Consider the following 21,060-nt stretch of genomic DNA (forward strand, 5'->3'; position numbering starts at 1 on the left):
CCTCTCCCTGTTCCCTTATCCACTACCGTCCCTCTCCCTGTCCCTTTATCCACTACCGTCCCTCTTCCTGTCCCCTTATCCACTACCGTCCCTCTCCCTGTTCCCTTATCCACAACCGTCCCTCTCCCTGTCCCTTTATCCACTACTGTCCCTCTCCCTGTCCCTTTATCCACTACCTTCCCTCTTCCTGTCCCTTTTTCCACTGCCGTCCCTCTCCCTGTCCCCTTATCCACTACCGTCCCTCTCCCTGTCCCTTTTTCTACGACCGTCCCTCTCCCTGTCCCTTTATCCACTACTGTCCCTCTCCATGTCCCTTTATCCAAGACCGTCCCTCTCCCTGTCCCTTTATCCAAGACCGTCCCTCTCCCTGTCCCTTTATCCACTACCGTCCCTCTCCCTGTCCCTTTATCCAAGACCGTCCCTCTCCCTGTCCCTTTATCCACGACCGTCCCTCTCCCTGTCCCTTTATCCATTACCGTCCCTCTCCCTGTCCCTTTATCCAAGACTGTCCCTCTCCCTGTCCCTTTATCCACTACCGCCCCTCTTCCTGTCCCATTATCCACTACCGTCCCTCTTCCTGTCCCCTTATCCACTACCGTCCCTCTTCCCGTGGCTTTATCCACTACCGTCCCTCTTCCCGTGGCTTTATCCACTACCGTCCCACTTCCTGTCCCTTTATCCACTACCGTCCCTCTTCCTGTCCCTTTATCCACTACCGTCCCACTTCCTGTCCCATTATCCACTACCGTCCCTCTCCCTGTCCCTTTATCCACCACCGTCCCTCTCCCTGTCCCTTTATCCACCACCATCCCTCCCCCTGTCCCTTTATCCACCACCGTCCCTCCCCCTGTCCCCTTATCCACTACCGTCCCTCTCCCAGTCCCTTTATCCACTACCGTCCCTCTCCCTGTCCCTTTATCCACTACCGTCCCTCTCCCTGTCCCTTTTTCCACCACCGTCCCTCTTCCTGTCCCTTCATCCACTACCGTCCCTCCCCCTGTCCCTTTATCCACTACCGTCCCTCTCCCTGTCCCTTTATCCATTACCATCCCTCCCCCTGTCCCTTTTTCCACTACCGTCCCTCTTCCTGTCCCCTTATCCACTACCGTCCCTCTCCTTGTCCCTTTATCCAATACCGTCCCTACCCATGTCCCCTTCTCCACTACCGTCCCTCTCCCTGTCCCTTTATCCACTACCGTCCCTCTCCCTGTTCCCTTATCCACTACCGTCCCTCTCCCAGTCCCTTTATCCACTACCGTCCCTCTCCCTGTCCCTTTATCCACTACCGTCCCTCTCCCTGTTCCCTTATCCACTACCGTCCCTCTCCCAGTCCCTTTATCCACTACCATCCCTCTCCCTGTCCCTTTATCCACTACCGTCCCTCTCCCTGTCCCTTGATCCACTACCGTCCCTCTCCCTGTCCCTTTATCCACTACCGTCCCTCCCCCTGTCCCTTTTTCCACCACCGTCCCTCTTCCTGTCCCTTTATCCACTACCGTCCCTCCCCCTGTTCCTTTTTCCACTACCGTCCCTCTCCCTGTCCCCTTATCCACGACCGTCCCTCTCCCTGTCCCTTTATCCACTACCGTCCCTCTTCCTGTCCCCTTATCCACTACCGTCCCTCTTCCTGTCCCCTTATCCACTACCGTCCCTCTTCCCGTGGCTTTATCCACTACCGTCCCTCTTCCCGTGGCTTTATCCACTACCGTCCCTCCCCCTGTCCCTTTATCCACTACCGTCCCTCTCCCTGTCCCTTTATCCACTACCGTCCCTCCCCCTGTCCCTTTTTCCACCACCGTCCCTCTTCCTGTCCCTTTATCCACTACCGTCCCTCCCCCTGTTCCTTTTTCCACTACCGTCCCTCTCCCTGTCCCCTTATCCACGACCGTCCCTCTCCCTGTCCCTTTATCCACTACCGTCCCTCTTCCTGTCCCCTTATCCACTACCGTCCCTCTTCCTGTCCCCTTATCCACTACCGTCCCTCTTCCCGTGGCTTTATCCACTACCGTCCCTCTTCCCGTGGCTTTATCCACTACCGTCCCTCTTCCTGTCCCTTTTTCCACTACCGTCCCTCTCCCTGTCCCCTTATCCACTACCATCCCTCTCCCTGTCCCTTTATCCACTACCGTCCCTCTCCCTGTCCCTTTATCCACTACCTTCCCTCTTCCTGTCCCTTTTTCCACTGCCGTCCCTCTCAATGTCCCCTTATCCACTACCGTCCCTCTCCCTGTCCCTTTATCCACTACCGTCCCTCACCCTGTCCCTTTTTCCACTACCGTCCTTCTTCCTGTCCCTTTATCCACTACCGTCCCACTTCCTGTCCCTTTATCCACTACCGTCCCTCTTCCTGTCCCCTTATCCACTACCGTCCCTCTTCCTGTCCCTTTATCCACTACCGTCCCTTTATCCACTACCGTCCCTCTTCCCGTCCCTTTATCCACTACCGTCCCTCTCCCCGTCCCTTTTTCCACTAGCGTCCCTCTCCCTGTCCCTTTATCCACTACCGTCCATCACCCCGTCCCTTTATCCATTGCCTTCCCTCTCCCCGTCCCTTTCTCCACTATCGTCCCTCTCCCTGTCCCTTTATCCACTGCCGTCCCTCTCCCTGTCCCTTTATCCAAGACCGTCCCTCTCCCTGTCCCTTTATCCACCACCGTCCCTCTCCCTGTCCCTTTATCCACCACCGTCCCTCTCCCTGTCCCTTTATCCAAAACCGTCCCTCTCCCCGTCCCTTTCTCCACTATCGTCCCTCTCCCCGTCCCTTTCTCCACTATCGTCCCTCTCCCTGTCCCTTTATCCACTGCCGTCCCTCTCCCTGTCCCTTTATCCAAGACCGTCCCTCTCCCTGTCCCTTTATCCACCACCGTCCCTCCCCCTGTCCCTTTATCCAAGACTGTCCCTCTCCGTGTCCATTTATCCACTACCGTCCCTCTCCCTGTCCCTTTATCCAAGACTGTCACTCTCCCTGTCCATTTCTCCACTACCGTCCCTCTCCGTCCCTTTATCCACTACCGTCCCTCTCCCTGTCCATTTATCCAAGACTGTCCCTCTCCCTGTCCCTTTATCCACGACCATCCCTCCCCCTGTCCCTTTATCCACTACCGTCTCTCTCCCTGTCCCTTTATCCACTATTGTCCCTCTCCCTGTCCCTTTATCCACTACCGTCCCTCTCCCTGTCCCTTTATCCACTACCGTCCCTCTGCCTGTCCCTTTATCCACTATTGTCCCTCACCCTGTCCCTTTATCCACTACCGTCCCTCTCCCTGTCCCTTTATCCACTACCGTCCCTCTGCCTGTCCCTTTATCCACCACAGTCCCTCTCCCTGTCCCTTTATCCACGACCGTCCCTCTCCCTGTCCCTTTATCCACGACCGTCCCTCTCCCTGTCCCTTTATCCACTATTGTCCCTCACCCTGTCCCTTTATCCACTACCGTCCCTCTCCCTGTCCCTTTATCCACTATTGTCCCTCACCCTGTCCCTTTATCCACCACCGTCCCTCTCCCTGTCCCTTTATCCACCACCGTCCCTACCCCTGTCCCTTTATCCACCACCGTCCCTCTCCCTGTCCCTTTATCCACCGCCGTCCCTCCTCATGTCCCTTTATGCACCACCGTCCCTCTCCCTGTCCCTTTATCCACCACCGTCCCTCTCCCTGTCCCTTTATCCACCACCGTCCCTCCCCATGTCCCTTTATCCACCACCGTCCCTCTCCCTGTCCCTTTATCCACCGCCGTCCCTCCCCATGTCCCTTTTTCCACTACTGTCCTCCCCGTCCCTTTTTCCACTACCGTCCCTTTTTCCACTACCGTCCCTCCCCTCCGTTTCCCCAATATTGTGCCTATTCCCCTCCCTTTCCCCAGTCTTGGGCCTGTTCCTCTCCCTTTCCCCAGTATTGGGCCTGTTCCTCTCCCTTTCCCCAGTATTGGGCCTGTTCCTCTCCCTTTCCCCAGTATTGGGCCTGTTCCCCTCCCTTTCCCCAGTATTGGGCATGTTCCTCTCCCTTTCCCCAGTATTGGGCCTGTTCCCCTCCCTTTCCCCAGTCTTGGGCCTGTACCTCTCCCTTTCCCCAGTATTGGGCCTGTTCCGCTCCCTTTCCCCAGTATTGGGCCTGTTCCGCTCCCTTTCGCCAGTATTGGGCCTGTTCCCCTCCCTTTCCCCAGTATTGGGCATGTTCCTCTCCCTTTCGCCAGTATTGGGCCTGTTCCCCTCCCTTTCCCCAGTATTGGGCCTGTTCTTTTCCCTTTCCCCAGTATTGGGCCTGTTCCCCTCCCTTTCCCCAGTATTGGGCCTGTTCCCCTCCCTTTCCCCAGTATTGGGCCTGTTCCCCTCCCTTTCCCCAGTATTGGGCCTGTTCTCCTCCCTTTCCCCAGTATTGGGCCTGTTCCCCTCCCTTTCCCCAGTAATGGGCCTGTTCCCCTCCCTTTCCCCAGTATTGGGCCTGTTCCCCTCCCTTTCCCCAGTATTGGGCCTGTTCCCCTCCCTTTCCCCAGTATTGGGCCTGTTCCCCTCCCTTTCCCCAGTATTGGGCCTGTTCCCCTCCCTTTCCCCAGTATTGGGCCTGTTCTTTTCCCTTTCCCCAGTATTGGGCCTGTTCCCCTCCCTTTCCCCAGTATTGGGCCTGTTCTTTTCCCTTTCCCCAGTATTGGGCCTGTTCCCCTCCCTTTCCCCAGTCTTGGGCCTGTTCTTTTCCCTTTCCCCAGTATTGGGCCTGTTCCGCTTCCTTCCCCAGTATTGGGCCTGTTCCCCTCCCTTTCCCCAGTATTGGGCCTGTTCCGCACCCTTTCCCCAGTATTGGGCCTGTTCCCCTCCCTTTCCCCAGTATTGGGTCCGTTCCTCTCTCTTTCCCCAGTGTTGGACCGCTCCCTGTCACACCCTTGGGTAAGCAATCCAATGGAAGTTGAGTGATTCAGCTTCAGTGCTGACATTCACTGTCATCTCAGGTAACTACAGATGCATTCTTTTCACCCACCTTCAGGATCCTATCATATCCATATTTCCCAACAAATCCCAGGAAGTAGACTCCCCATGAGTTCATCAGCTCACTGTAGGGGGTCCCAGTGACTGCACTGGCAGCTGTGGCAATGCGAGGAATGACGCTCTCACTGTAAACCTAAAGGAAGGGAAACAAAATGAAACCAGTTCATGTAAAGCATACATTTCATGCAGATTCCACAGTCTTCAGGGTAGATATAGGCCCACATCATTTCACAGGGTCGGTATAGACCCACATCATTTCACAGGGTAGGTATAGACCCACATCATTTCACAGGGTCGGTATAGACCCACATCATTTCACAGGGTCGGTATAGACCCACATCATTTCACAGGGTAGGTATAGACCCACATCATTTCACAGGGTCGGTATAGACCCACATCATTTCACAGGGTAGGTATAGACCCACATCATTTCACAGGGTAGGTATAGACCCACATCATTTCACAGGGTCGGTATAGACCCACATAATTTCACAGGGTAGATATAGACCCACATCATTTCACAGGGTCGGTATAGACCCACATCATTTCACAGGGTCGGTATAGACCCACATCATTTCACAGGGTAGGTATAGACCCACATCATTTCACAGGGTCGGTATAGACCCACATAATTTCACAGGGTAGATATAGACCCACATCATTTCACAGGGTCGGTATAGACCCACATCATTTCACAGGGTAGGTATAGACCCACATCATTTCACAGGGTAGGTATAGACCCACATCATTTCACAGGGTAGGTATAGACCCACATCATTTCACAGGGTAGGTATAGACCCACATCATTTCACAGGGTCGGTATAGACCCACATCATTTCACAGGGTCGGTATAGACCCACATCATTTCACAGGGTAGGTATAGACCCACATCATTTCACAGGGTCGGTATAGACCCACATCATTTCACAGGGTCGGTATAGACCCACATCATTTCACAGGGTAGGTATAGACCCACATCATTTCACAGGGTAGGTATAGACCCACATCATTTCACAGGGTCGGTATAGACCCACATCATTTCACAGGGTAGGTATAGACCCACATCATTTCACAGGGTTGGTATAGACCCACATCATTTCACAGGGTTGGTATAGACCCACATCATTTCACAGGGTTGGTATAGACCCACATCATTTCACAGGGTTGGTATAGACCCACATCATTTCACAGGGTAGATATAGACCCACATCATTTCACAGGGTCGGTATAGACCCACATCATTTCACAGGGTTGGTATAGACCCACATCATTTCACAGGGTAGATATAGACCCACATCATTTCACAGGGTCGGTATAGAGCCACATCATTTCACAGGGTAGGTATAGACCCACATCATTTCACAGGATAGGTATAGACCCACATCATTTCACAGGGTTGGTATAGACCCACATCATTTCACAGGGTAGATATAGACCCACATCATTTCACAGGGTCGGTATAGACCCACATCATTTCACAGGATAGGTATAGACCCACATCATTTCACAGGGTTGGTATAGACCCACATCATTTCACAGGATAGGTATAGACCCACATCATTTCACAGGGTTGGTATAGACCCACATCATTTCACAGGGTAGATATAGACCCACATCATTTCACAGGGTAGATATAGACCCACATCATTTCACAGGGTTGGTATAGACCCACATCATTTCACAGGATAGGTATAGACCCACATCATTTCACAGGGTAGATATAGACCCACATCATTTCACAGGGTTGGTATAGACCCACATCATTTCACAGGGTTGGTATAGACCCACATCATTTCACAGGGTTGGTATAGACCCACATCATTTCACAGGGTAGATATAGACCCACATCATTTCACAGGGTAGGTATAGACCCACATCATTTCACAGGGTTGGTATAGACCCACATCATTTCACAGGGTCGGTATAGACCCACATCATTTCACAGGGTTGGTATAGACCCACATCATTTCACAGGGTCGGTATAGACCCACATCATTTCACAGTGTCGGTATAGACCCACATCATTTCACAGGGTCGGTATAGACCCACATCATTTCACAGGGTCGGTATAGACCCACATCATTTCACAGGGTAGATATAGACCCACATCATTTCACAGGGTCGGTATAGAGCCACATCATTTCACAGGGTAGGTATAGACCCACATCATTTCACAGGATAGGTATAGACCCACATCATTTCACAGGGTTGGTATAGACCCACATCATTTCACAGGGTCGGTATAGACCCACATCATTTCACAGGGTAGATATAGACCCACATCATTTCACAGGGTCGGTATAGAGCCACATCATTTCACAGGGTAGGTATAGACCCACATCATTTCACAGGATAGGTATAGACCCACATCATTTCACAGGGTTGGTATAGACCCACATCATTTCACAGGGTAGATATAGACCCACATCATTTCACAGGGTCGGTATAGACCCACATCATTTCACAGGATAGGTATAGACCCACATCATTTCACAGGGTTGGTATAGACCCACATCATTTCACAGGATAGGTATAGACCCACATCATTTCACAGGGTTGGTATAGACCCACATCATTTCACAGGGTAGATATAGACCCACATCATTTCACAGGGTCGGTATAGACCCACATCATTTCACAGGGTAGATATAGACCCACATCATTTCACAGGGTTGGTATAGACCCACATCATTTCACAGGATAGGTATAGACCCACATCATTTCACAGGGTTGGTATAGACCCACATCATTTCACAGGGTTGGTATAGACCCACATCATTTCACAGGGTAGGTATAGACCCACATCATTTCACAGGGTCGGTATAGACCCACATCATTTCACAGGGTCGGTATAGACCCACATCATTTCACAGGGTAGGTATAGACCCACATCATTTCACAGGGTAGGTATAGACCCACATCATTTCACAGGGTAGGTATAGACCCACATCATTTCACAGGGTAGGTATAGACCCACATCATTTCACAGGGTAGGTATAGACCCACATCATTTCACAGGGTAGGTATAGACCCACATCATTTCACAGGGTAGGTATAGACCCACATCATTTCACAGGGTCGGTATAGACCCACATCATTTCACAGGGTAGGTATAGACCCACATCATTTCACAGGGTCGGTATAGACCCACATCATTTCACAGGGTAGGTATAGACCCACATCATTTCACAGGGTAGGTATAGACCCACATCATTTCACAGTGTCGGTATAGACCCACATCATTTCACAGGGTAGATATAGACCCACATCATTTCACAGGGTAGGTATAGACCCACATCATTTCACAGGGTAGGTATAGACCCACATCATTTCACAGGGTCGGTATAGACCCACATCATTTCACAGGGTAGGTATAGACCCACATCATTTCACAGGGTCGGTATAGACCCACATCATTTCACAGGGTAGATATAGACCCACATCATTTCACAGGGTCGGTATAGACCCACATCATTTCACAGGGTCGGTATAGACCCACATCATTTCACAGGGTAGATATAGACCCACATCATTTCACAGGGTAGATATAGACCCACATCATTTCACAGGGTCGGTATAGACCCACATCATTTCACAGGGTCGGTATAGACCCACATCATTTCACAGGGTAGATATAGACCCACATCATTTCACAGGGTCGGTATAGACCCACATCATTTCACAGGGTAGATATAGACCCACATCATTTCACAGGGTCGGTATAGACCCACATCATTTCACAGGGTAGGTATAGACCCACATCATTTCACAGGGTCGGTATAGACCCACATCATTTCACAGGGTCGGTATAGACCCACATCATTTCACAGGGTAGATATAGACCCACATCATTTCACAGGGTCGGTATAGACCCACATCATTTCACAGGGTCGGTATAGACCCACATCATTTCACAGGGTAGATATAGACCCACATCATTTCACAGGGTAGATATAGACCCACATCATTTCACAGGGTAGATATAGGCCCACATCATTTCACAGGGTAGATATAGACCCACATCATTTCACAGGGTCGGTATAGACCCACATCATTTCACAGGGTCGGTATAGACCCACATCATTTCACAGGGTCGGTATAGACCCACATCATTTCACAGGGTAGATATAGACCCACATCATTTCACAGGGTCGGTATAGACCCACATCATTTCACAGGGTAGATATAGACCCACATCATTTCACAGGGTAGATATAGACCCACATCATTTCACAGGGTCGGTATAGACCCACATCATTTCACAGGGTTGGTATAGACCCACATCATTTCACAGGGTTGGTATAGACCCACATCATTTCACAGGGTAGATATAGGCCCACATCATTTCACAGGGTAGATATAGACCCACATCATTTCACAGGGTCGGTATAGATTCACATCATTTCACAGCTTCATGTCAGCTCTTTGAGCTTGGAATTATAAAGCACCCACAATGTGCTAGACAGAGAAGTGACATGTCTGCAGGATGACATAGATTTGGACTTGGATATTGAAGGGTACATGGCATTTAGGAAGGACAGGAAGCTAGGAAAAGGTGGAGGGGTAGCTCTGTTAATTAATGATGGTATTAGCGCAATAGAGGGGGATGATCTAAGTTCAGGAAACCAGGATGTAGAAGCTGTTTGGGTTGAGATGAGAAATTATAAAGAAGTCACTTGTGGGAGTGGTGTACAGGCCACCTAACATTAACCACATGGTAGGACAGGGTCTTAAGGAAGAAATAATGGCAGCTTGTCAGAAAGGTACAGCGATAATCATGGGGGATTTTAATCTACATATAGACTTGAAAAATCAGATGGGCAAAGGTAATCTGGATGAGGAGTTCAAAGAATGTTTTCTCGGATAGTATCTTAGAACAGCACATTCTGGAGCCAGAGAGCAGGCTATACTAGACCTTATAATGTGCAACGAGATAGGATCAAGTAATGACCTCATAGTGAAGGCGCTCCTAGACAGCAGCAATCATAATGTTACATTCAGTTTGAGGGAGAGAAGAGTGAGTCTAAGACCAGTATTTTAAACTTAAATAAGGGGAATTATGAGGGCATGAAAACAGAGCTAGCAAAAGTGAACCGGCAAAGTAGGTTAGGGGATAGGTCAATAGAGATGCAATGGCAGACATTTAAGGGGATATTTCAGAATACACAGAATAAATACATTCTAACGAGAAAGAAAAATTCCAAGGGGAGGACCCACCATCTGTGGCTAACTAAAACAGTTAAAGATAGTATCAAACTTAAAGAAAAAGCATATAATTGTGCAAAGATGGGTGGCAGGTCAGAAGATTGGACAGAATATAAAAAGCAGCAAAGAATGACTAAAAGATTAATAAGGAGGGAAAAAACTAGAGTACGCAAGAAAGCTGGTTTTGTGAAAGGGAAATCATGTTCAACCAATTTATTGGAGTTCTTTGAAGAAGTAACATGTGCAATGGATAAAAGGGAACCTGTACTGTACTTAAATTTCCAGAAGGCTTTTGATGAGGTACCGCATCAAAGGTTATTGCAGAAAATTAAAGCTGATGGTGTAGGGGGTAACATATTGGCATGGATAGAAGATTGGCTAGCTAACAGGAAACAGAGAGTAGGAATAAACGGATCATTTTTTGTTTGGCAAAATTTAACAAGTGGTATGCCACAGGGATCTGTGCTGGGGCTTCAACTTTTTACAATTTATATAAATGACTTAGATGAAGGGACTGAAGGTATGGTTGCTAAATTTGCCGATGACACAAAGATAGGTAGGAAAGTAAATTGTGAAGAGGACATAAGGAGGCTACAAAGATATAGATAAGTTAAGTGAGTGGGCAAAGACCTGGCAAATGGAGTATAATGTGTGAAAATGTGGAATTGTCTATTTTGGCAGTAAGAATAAAAAAGCATTTAATCTAAATGGTGAGAAATTGCAGAGCTCTGAGATGCAAAGGATGTCTTGGTGAATGAATTGCAAAAGGTTAGTATGCAGGTACAGCAAGTAATTAGGAATACAAAACTAGGGAGGTTATGCTTCAGCTGTACAGGGCATTGGTGAGACCACATCTGGAGTACAGGTTGTCTTATGAGGAAAGATTGGACAGGCTCGGCTTGTATCCGCTGGAATTTAGAAGAGTAAGAGGCAACTTGATTGAAACATCAGATTCTGAGGGGTCTTGACAGGGTGGATGTGGAAAGGATGTTTCCCCTTGTGGGAGGATCTCGAACTGGAGGTCACTGTTTAAAAATAAGGGGTCGCCCATTTAAGGCAGAGATGAGGAGAAATGTTTTCTCTCAGGGTCGTGAGTCTTTGGAATTCTCTTCCTCAAAAGGTGGTGGAAGCAGAGTCTTTGAATATTTTTAAGGCAGAGGTAGATAGATTCTTGATAAGCAAGGGGGTGGAAGGTTATTGGGGTAGACGGGAATGTGGAGTTGAGGTTACAATCAGATCAGCCATGATCTTATTGAATGGTGGAGCAGGTTCGAGGGGTCGAGTGGCCTACTCCTGCTCCTAATTCGTATATTTGTACAAATCAAAAAAGGAAGCCAAGTGAAAGGAGAAGCTATCAGGAAGAGTCACCAAGAGATTGATGAAAGGGTGGGTTTTTAAGAGGCTTTATTGATCAAAGGAGTTTGCAGAGTTAGGGAGTGGTGAGGCCATGGAGGGACTTGAAAACAAAAGGGACTGGTGACTGAGGTCTTGGGGTCTGTGGACCTGGCACCTGGAGACTGGGGGACTGGAGACAGGGGGGACTAGGTGACTGGGGGATGGGTGAACTGGAGATGGGAGAGACGAGGGGACTGGGGACTCGAGACTGGGGAGTGGAGGCTGGGGGAACTGAAGACTGGAGATGGGGGTGGACTGGGAACTGAAGTCTGGACACGGTGGGGTGGGGGAGTGGAGGCTGGCGAAGTAGGGGGACTGGTCCAGTTCAGTTTCCCTCCCAACAGCACCCCATGGACTGCAGAAGTTCAAGAAGGCAGCTCCTTCTCAAGGGCAATTAGGAATGGGCAATAAATGCTGGCCTAACCAGCGATGCCCACATCCTGTGACAGAAGAAAAAAAACTCTAAAACCCCGAGAATTCTGCATTTCTCCAGTTCTGGCCTCTTGTGCTTCCCTCACTCCCTTTGCCCCACCATTAGCAGCTGTGCCTTCAGTCATCTCGGCCTTAAACTCTGGAATTTCTTCTCTTAGCATCTCTACCTCCTCACCTCTCTCTCTCCTCATTTGAGGCACTCCTTAAAATCTATCTCATTGAGCAGACCTAATGTCTCCTACTTTGGCTCAGTGTTAATTTTTATCCGATTACGCGCCTGTGAGGCGCTTTGGGACACTTTACCATGTTAAAGGTGTTATATAAATAGAAGTTGTTGCTTTTCTCCGTCTGAAATGCCTGGTAACAGTGAGTGAAAAGTTCACAATTACATTGTATTACATAGCAGCACATAAACAGGCCATTCGGCCCAACAGGTCTGTGTCAGTGTCTACGCCCACACAAGCCTCCCTTCACCCTTCCTCATCTAAGCCCATCAGCATAGCCCTCTATTCCTTTCTCCCCCACGTGTTTATCTCGCTTCCCCTTAAAGACTAAAAAGAATAAAGACAGGTTTACAATGTATGTATGTTCAAAGTGTAGTAAATGGCTTTGGTGAGTTACAAGCACAGATAGCTTTGTGGGAATGTGATGTAGTGGCAATAAAAGAAATGTGGCTGAAAAATGATGAGGACTGGGCACTTGAATATTGAAGGATATAAAATGTTCAGAAAAGATAGGAAAAGGAAAAAAAAGGGAGGTGGAGTGGCAATATGGATTGGAGAAGATATTGTGGTGTTGGGAAGAGAACATTTCCTTGAGGGGACAAAGACAGAATCCATTTGGTTAGAGTGAGAAGCAAAATGGGGATGATCACGCTACTGGGGGTATTCCATAGGCCTCCAAATAGTGAGTGAGAGAGAAAGAAGCAAATCTGCAGGGAAATTACAGAGATCTGAAAGAACTACACAGTGGTGATACTGGGGGACTTTAATTATCCAAATATTGATTGAGATGATAGAGTAGAGGGTGAAGGGGGGAGGAAATTCTGAAATGTGTTCAGGAGAACTTCCTTGACCAGTATTGTTCTTGGTCCAACTAGGAAGGAGGCATTGCTGGATCTGGTGCTGGGGATCAATGGACCAGGTGGACCAAGTAATTGTCTGGGGCACTTGGATAAGAGTGAGCATTGTATCATAAGCGTTTGATTAGTAATGGGATGAGAGGGGATCTAGCTAGGGTAAAATGGAACCAAAGACTGACAGGAAAATCTGTAATGGATGGGTGATCTTTCAGGAGGAGATACTTCAGGTACAGGCTAGGTGCATTTGAAGAAAGGCGAAAGGTAGGGGAACCAAAGCCAGGGCTCTGCGGATACAAAGGAGATAGAGAATATGATGAAAGAAAAAAAGAGGGTATATGATGCACATCATATATGTGATGGATTCTTCAAGTGAAAACCGGGCCAAATACAATAAGTTGAGAGGGGAAGTAAAGAGGAAAATAAGACTGGCAAAGAGAGAATATGAGAATAGAATGGGAGTTAACATAAAAGGGAACCCAAAATATCTTCTAACGGCATGTAAACAGTAAGCGGGTAGTGAGAGGTGGGGTGGGGCCTATTAGGGACAAAGAAGGTGATATATGCTTAGAGGCACAGGGCAAGGCTAGAATACATAATGAATAAATTTTATCAGTGTTTAACTAAGAGGATGCTGACAAAATATCAGTAGAAGTGGAGATGGTGGAGGCAATGGATGGAGTGAAAATTGATAGGCAGGATGTACTGGAAAGGCAGGCTATACTTAGGGTAGATAAGTCACCTGGTCCGGATGGTTTGCATCCCAGGTTGCAAAAGGAAGTGGGGATGGAGATAGTGGAAGGGCTTGTCATAAACGTCCAATCTTCCCTGGATACCAGTAGGTACCAGAGGATTGGAGCGTGGCAAATGTGACACCCTTATTCAAGAAAGGGTGTGCGGACATTTGTAGTAACTACAGGCTGGTTAGTTTAACATTAGTGATGGGTAAGGTTTTAGAACCAATCAACAGGTACTTGGAGAGGTTTGAGTTAAATAAGGATAGCCAGCATGGATTTGTAGAAGGCAGATTATGCTTGACTAATCTAATTGAATTTTTTGATGAAGTGACAGGGAAGGTTGATCAGGGGAATGCAGTGAGTGTTCTCTATATGGATTTTTAAGAAAGTGTTTGACAAAGTACCACATAAAAGGCTGATTAACAAAATTGAGGGTCAGTGTCAGCTTGGATAAAAAATTGGCTTCAGGCAGAAAACAGTGAGTTGTGGTAAAAGGTTGTTTTTCAGACTGGAGGATGTTAGCCAGTGAGAGGTGTTCCTCAAGGGTCAGAGCTAGGACCATTCCATTGCTTTTTTGATATATATATATATATATATATATATATAAATAAATGATTTAGATCTTGAAATACAGAATAGAATCTCAAAATTTGCTGATGACACAAAACTTGAAGGTGTGACAGTGAAGATGGTACCAATCAACTGCAACAGGACATAGATAGGCTAGCAGAATGGGCAAACAAGTGGCAGATGGAACTTAACACAGAGAAATGTGAGGTGAAGCATTTTTGGCTGAAGGGATAGGGAGGCTAAATGGCACAGTTCTAAAGAGTGTTCCGGGACAGAGGAACCTCAGCATTTAAGTGCATAGATCTTTGAAGGTGGCAGGACATATTGAGAGAGTAGTTAGCAAAGCATGTGGTATTTTGAGCTTCATAAGTAGAGGCACAAAAGCAGGGAAGTTATGCTGAACCTTTATAAAGATCTGGTTCGGCCACAACCAGAGTATTGCATCCATAGATAGAACAGTACAGCGCAGTACAGGCCCTTCGGCCCTCGATGTTGCGCCGACCTGTGAAACCATCTGACCTACACTATTCCATTTTCATCCATATGTCTATCCAATGACCACTTAAATGCCCTTAAAGTTGGCGAGTCTACTACTGTTGCAGGCAGGGCGTTCCACGCCCCTACTACTCTCTGCGTAAAGAAACTACCTCTAACATCTGTCCTATATCTATCACCCCTCAACTTAAAGCTATGTCCCCTCGTGTTTGCCATCACCATCCGAGGAAAAAGACTCTCACTATCCACCCTATCTAACCCTCTGATTATCTTATATGTCTCTATTAAGTCACCTCTCCTCCTCCTTCTCTCTAACGAAAATAACCTCAAGTCCCGCAGCCTTTCCTCGTAAGACCTTCCCTCCATACCAGGCAACATCCTAGTAAATCTCCTCTGCACCCTTTCCAAAGCTTCCACATCCTTCCTATAATGCGGTGACCAGAACTGCACGCAATACTCCAGGTGCGGCCGCACCAGAGTTTTGTACAGCTGCAGCATGACCTCGTGGCTCCGAAACTCGATCCCCCTACTAATAAAAGCTAACACACCATATGCCTTCTTAACAGCCCTATTAACCTGGGTGGCAACTTTCAGGGATTTATGTACCTGGACACCAAGATCTCTCTGCTCATCTACACTACCAAGAATCTTCCCATTAGCCCAGTACTCTACATTCCTGTTACTCCTTCCAAAGTGAGTCACCTCACACTTTTCCGCATTAAACTCCATTTGCCATCTCTCAGCCCAGCTCTGCAGCCTATCTATGTCCCTCTGTAACCTACAACATCCTTCGGTACTATCCACAACTCCACCGACCTTCGTGTCATCCGCAAATTTACTAACCCACCCTTCTACACCCTCATCCAGGTCATTTATAAAAATGACAAACAGCAGTGGCCCCAAAACAGATCCTTGCGGTACACCACTAGTAACTAAACTCCAGGATGAACATTTGCCATCAACCACCACCCTCTGTCTTCTTTCAGCTAGCCAATTTCTGATCCAAAGCACTAAATCACCTTCAATCCCATACTTCCGTATTTTCTGCAATAGCCTACCGTGGGGAACCTTATCAAACGCCTTACTGAAATCCATATTCACCACATCCACGGCTTTACCCTCATCCACCTGTTTGGTCACCTTCTCGAAAAACTCAATAAGGTTTGTGAGGCACGACCTACCCGTCACAAAACCGTGCTGACTATCGCTAATGAACTTATTCTTTTCAAGATGATTATAAATCCTATCTCTTATAACCCTTTCCAACATTTTACCCACAACCGAAGTAAGGCTCACAGGTCTATAATTACCAGGGCTGTCTCTACTCCCCTTCTTGAACAAGGGGACAACATTTGCTATCCTCCAGTCTTCCGGCACTATTCCTGTCGACAATGACGACATAAAGATCAAGGACAAAGGCTCTGCAATCTCCTCCCTGGCTTCCCAGAGACTCCTAGGATAAATCTCATCTGGCCCAGGGGACTTATCTATTTTCACACTTTCCAAAATTGCTAACACCTCCTCCTTGTGAACCTCAATCCCATCTAGCCTGGTAGTCTGTATCTCAGTATTCTCCTCGACAACATTTTCTTTCTCTACTGTAAATACTGACGACAAATATTCATTTAACACTTCCCCTATCTCCTCTGATTCCACACACAACTTCCCACTACTATCCTTGATTGGCCCTAATCTAACTCTAGTCATTCTTTTATTCCTGATATACCTATAGAAAGCCTTAGGGTTTTCCTTGATCCTATCCGCCAATGACTTCTCGTGTCCTCTCCTCGCTCTTCTTAGCTCTCCCTTTAGATCCTTCCTGGCTAGCTTGTAACTCTCAAGCGCCCTAACTGAGCCTTCACGTTTCATCGTAACATAAGCCTTCTTCTTCCTCTTGACAAGCGCTTCAACTTCTTTAGTAAACTGTGAGGGTCCTTGAGAGGGTGCAGAGGAGATTTACCAGAATGGTTCCAGGGATGAGGGATTTTAGTTACAAGGTTAGGTTGGAGAAGCTGGGGTTGTTCTCCTTGGAGGAAAGGAGATTGAGGGGAGATTTGATAGAGGTGTACAAGATTATGACAGGTTTAAATAAGGTAGATAAAGAAAGCTATTCCTCTTAGCTGATGGCACAAAGAGCAGGGGGCACAGATTTAAGAATTTGGGCAAGAGATTTGGGGGAATGTGAGGAAGAACGTTTTTACGCAGCGAGTGGTAATAACCTGGAACTCGCTGCCTATGAGGGTGGTGGAAGCAGAAATGATCAATGATTTCAAAATGAATTTGGATGAGAACTTGAGGAAAATAAACTTGCAGGGCTACAGGGATAGATCAGGAGATTGGGACTGACTGGATTGCTCTCCGGAGAGCTGGCATGGACTCAATGGGCTGAAGGAAGACCTCTTCTGCCGTAATGTCTCTATGACTCTGTGACAAAGGAAAAGAACAGCTGAAATCCTGTGGACTGGGAGAGTTATAAAGAACAGTAAAGGGATACAAAGAAATTGCTAAGGGGCTACAGAAAGGAAATAGGAGTAAAAGCTTGTGAGGTTTAGCAACGCTATATTACCTTAGGTTTTACAAGTATATTAAGAGAAAAGGGGGGAACAAAGAATAATGTTGGCCCCTTAATGACAGACGCAAGTGATATTGTAATTGGACATCAGTAAATGGCAGACACACCAAATACTTTGTACCAGTCTTGACAGCGGAAGATGAGGAAAAAATACCGGAAGTATGAGAAAAATTAAAAATAAATTAAGAAAGAAGTATTTCATATAAGTAATAAAAAGAGGAATGGAGAAACTAATGAGACTGAAGAGAGCCAAATCTTCAGGAGCTGATGATTTCCATAAAAGATGATGAAATTGTTCCGTTTTAGTCATGATCTTTCAAAGCTCTCGATTTCAGGAATTGTTCCCTTGTATTGGAAATTATTGATGTCACTCCATCATTTAAGAAGTGTACAAGTAACAAATTAGGAAATTCTCAGCCTTCTAGTCTAACATTAGTTGTGGGGCAGTTACTAGAATCAGTTATTAGGGACAGAGTGACTGAGCATTTGAACAAATATGGTCATGTGATCAGAGAGAGGCAGCATGAATTTGTACAGGTAAATCATGGCCAACAAACCTAGTTGAATGCTTTGAAGAACAAACATGATAGAGAAGGGAGTGTCTATTTATATGGATTTCCAGAAGACAATTGATCGGTTCCACATCAGAGCCTGTTAACCAGAGTGAATGTGCATTGAATTAGAAGTAATCAATTGATTTGGAGGGAATTGGTTTGGAGGCAGCAAAGAGAGAGTAGGGATAATGGGTATGTCCACAGATTGGCAGGATGTGACCAGTCCTGTCCCTCAATGATCTATAATGAGACCTCAGCTTTTCTGCTGGATGAAGAGAGAGCCATATATCTAAGCTTGCTGACACTAAACTTAGGTGGCACAATAGATAGCACAAAGAGGAGCAAAACGTTGCAAAGAGACATTGACAGATTAAATGAGTGGGCATAACTGTGGTAGATGGAGTTCAATGTGGGAAAGTGTGAGGTCATCCACTCTGGACCTAAGAAAGATAGATAGAGTACTTTCTAAATGGTGAGAAGCTAAGAACTGTGGAGAAGCAGAGAGATTTGGGGGCCCATGTACAGAAATCACTAAAGGCTAGTGGTCAGGTACAAACAACGATTAAAGGCAGTGACACTTTACCTCGTGAGTTACAAAGGAGTGAAGTCTGACATCAGCCCGTTCTCGCACCAGCTTCCACACATCATCCCCGTATGATTCTTTGATGAAGTCATGTAGACTCTCACACAGCAGCCCATACATCCTGGCCACTCAAATGACCTCGTGAAGGCTGGAAGGACTGGCAAAGAACAAATCAAGTTTGCACCTTGGCAAGAGCTGGAGTTCTGAAAATATTTAACTAAATTTAATACTGGTTTCCTTTGCACAGCTTCTGTAGATCTGTGAGCTGTGAGTTACACTGGCTGATGTCCCTCATACTCTGAAATGCCATAATTATAGCTTCAGCTGACATAAACAGACCAGGCTTCAAGAGGCAGCTGTCAGCTGCAAATGGTCATTCTTTTGTCAGTGGTTGCCCTTGACCTCATTCATTCAGTCACCTTGTTACAGGCTGTGGCAGCACAATGTACAATGATTGGTCGAGAATGTCATCACAGCTCTTCCCACTCCATCATCCTGACAATGCAACAACAGTGCCATTGTTTTCACTGGACTTTGCAGTTACAGTGACACAGCAGGAGTCGGAACAGGACCAGGACCATGAGCTGCATCTAAAGCACTGCAGCTTTAGTCAGAGGGCTAGCCTTCATTTGCAGGCTTTTTAAATCTGTTCATGGGATGTGAGCATCACTGGCTAGGCCAGCATTTATCACCCATCCCTAATTTCCCTTGAGAAGGTGGTGGTGAGCTGCTGTCTTGGACCACTGCAGTTCGTATGGTGTAGGTACACCCACAGTGCTTTTCCAAGATTTTGATCCAAAGTATTTCCAGGTCAGGATGGTGTGTGACTTGGAGGGGAACTTGCAAGTGGTGGTGTTCCCATGCATTTGCTGTCCTTGTCCTTCTAGTTGGTAGAGGTCGCAGGCTTGGAAGGTGCTGTCAAAGGAACCTTGGTGTGTTGCTGCAGTGCATCTTACAGAAGGTACACACTGCTGTCACTGTGTGTCGGTGGTGGAGGGAGTGAATGTTTGTAGATGGGGTGCCAATCAAGCGGGCTGCTTTGTCCTGGATGTTGTCGAGCTTCTTGAGTGTTGTTGGAGCCGCACCCATCCAGGCAAGTGGAGAGTATTCCATCACACTCCTGACTTGTGCCTAATAGATGGTGGACAGGCTTTGGGGAGTCAGGAGGTGAGTTACTCGCCTCAGGATTCCCAGCCTCTGACCTGCTCTTGTAGACACGGTATTTATATGGCTACTCCAGTTCAGTTTCTGGCATCCCAGGATGTTGATAGTGGGGGATTCAGTGATGGTAATGAATTGAATGTGAAGGGGAGATGGTTAGATTCTCTCTTGTTGGAGATGGTCATTGCCTGGCACTTGTGTGGCGCAAATGTTACTTGCTACTAATCAGCCCAAGCCTGGATATTGTCCAGGTCTTGCTGCATATGGACATGGGTTGCTTCAGTATTTGAGGAGTCATGAATGATGCTGAACATTGTGCAATCATCAGTGAACATCCCCACTTCTGACCTTATGATTGAAAGACGGTCATTGATGAAGCTTGTGAAGATGTTTGGGCCTAGGACACTATCCTGAGGAACTCATGCAGTGATGTTCTGGTGCTGAGATGATTGACCTCCAACAACCACAACTATCTTCCTATGCACTAGGTATGACTCCAATCAGTGGAGAGTTTTCCTCTGATTTCCATTGACTCCAGTTTTGCTAGGGCTCCTTGATGCCATACTCGATCAAATGCTGCCTTGATGTCAAGGGCAGTCACTCTCACCTCACCTCTGCAATTCAGCTCTTTTGTCCAAGGCTGTAATGAGATCTGAAGCCCAAACTGAGCATCAGTGATCAGGTTATTGCTGAGTAAGTGCCGCTTTATAGCACAGTCGACGACACCTTTCATCACTTTGCTGATGATTGAGAGTAGACTGATGGGGCAGCAATTGGTTGGATTGGATTTGTCCTGCTTTTTGTGTCCAGGACATATCTGAACAATTTTCCACATTGCCGGGTAGATGCCACTGTTGTAGCTGTACTGGAACAGCTTGGCTCGGGGTGCACAAGTCTTCAGTACTATTGCCAGAAAGTTGTCAGGGCCCATAGCCTTTACAGTATCCAGTGCCTTCAGTTGTTTCTTGATATCACATGGAGTTAATCAAATTGGCTGAAGACTGGCATCTATGATGCTGGGGACCTCAGGAGGAGGCCGAGAAGGATCATCTGGCTGAAGATGGATGCAAATGCTTCAGCCTTATCTTTTGCACTGATGTGCTGGGTTCCCCCATCATTGAGGATGGGGATATTTATGGAGACTTCTCTTCCTCCGGTTAGCTGTTTAATTGTCCACCACCATTTATGGCAGGACTGCAGAGCTTTGATCTGATCTTTTTTTTATTCTTTCATTTGTTGCCCATCCCTAATTGTCCATGACAACTAAGTGGTTTGCTAGGCCATTTCAGTGCTCAGTTTC

The 21,060-nt window shown here is 47.1% G+C and overlaps 1 protein-coding gene across 1 annotated transcript in view; it reads right to left on the reverse strand.

The window, feature by feature from the left end:
- The window catches only part of LOC137375547 (soluble guanylate cyclase 88E-like), a 425,917-nt gene extending 404,919 nt beyond the window's left edge, over positions 1 to 20,998 (reverse strand). Inside the window, exons 1-2 of the mRNA XM_068042889.1 lie at positions 18,600 to 20,998; positions 4,971 to 5,111 (exon numbers count right to left, since the gene is read on the reverse strand). Of these exons, the coding sequence (XP_067898990.1) occupies positions 4,971 to 5,111; positions 18,600 to 18,719 (261 nt within the window). The 5' untranslated portion in view covers positions 18,720 to 20,998. The remainder of the gene's footprint in view (positions 1 to 4,970; positions 5,112 to 18,599) is intronic.
- Positions 20,999 to 21,060: the final 62 nt, after the last annotated feature.

This window comes from Heterodontus francisci, chromosome 12, assembly GCF_036365525.1.
Source record: "Heterodontus francisci isolate sHetFra1 chromosome 12, sHetFra1.hap1, whole genome shotgun sequence".
Taxonomy (NCBI): Eukaryota; Metazoa; Chordata; class Chondrichthyes; order Heterodontiformes; family Heterodontidae; genus Heterodontus; species Heterodontus francisci.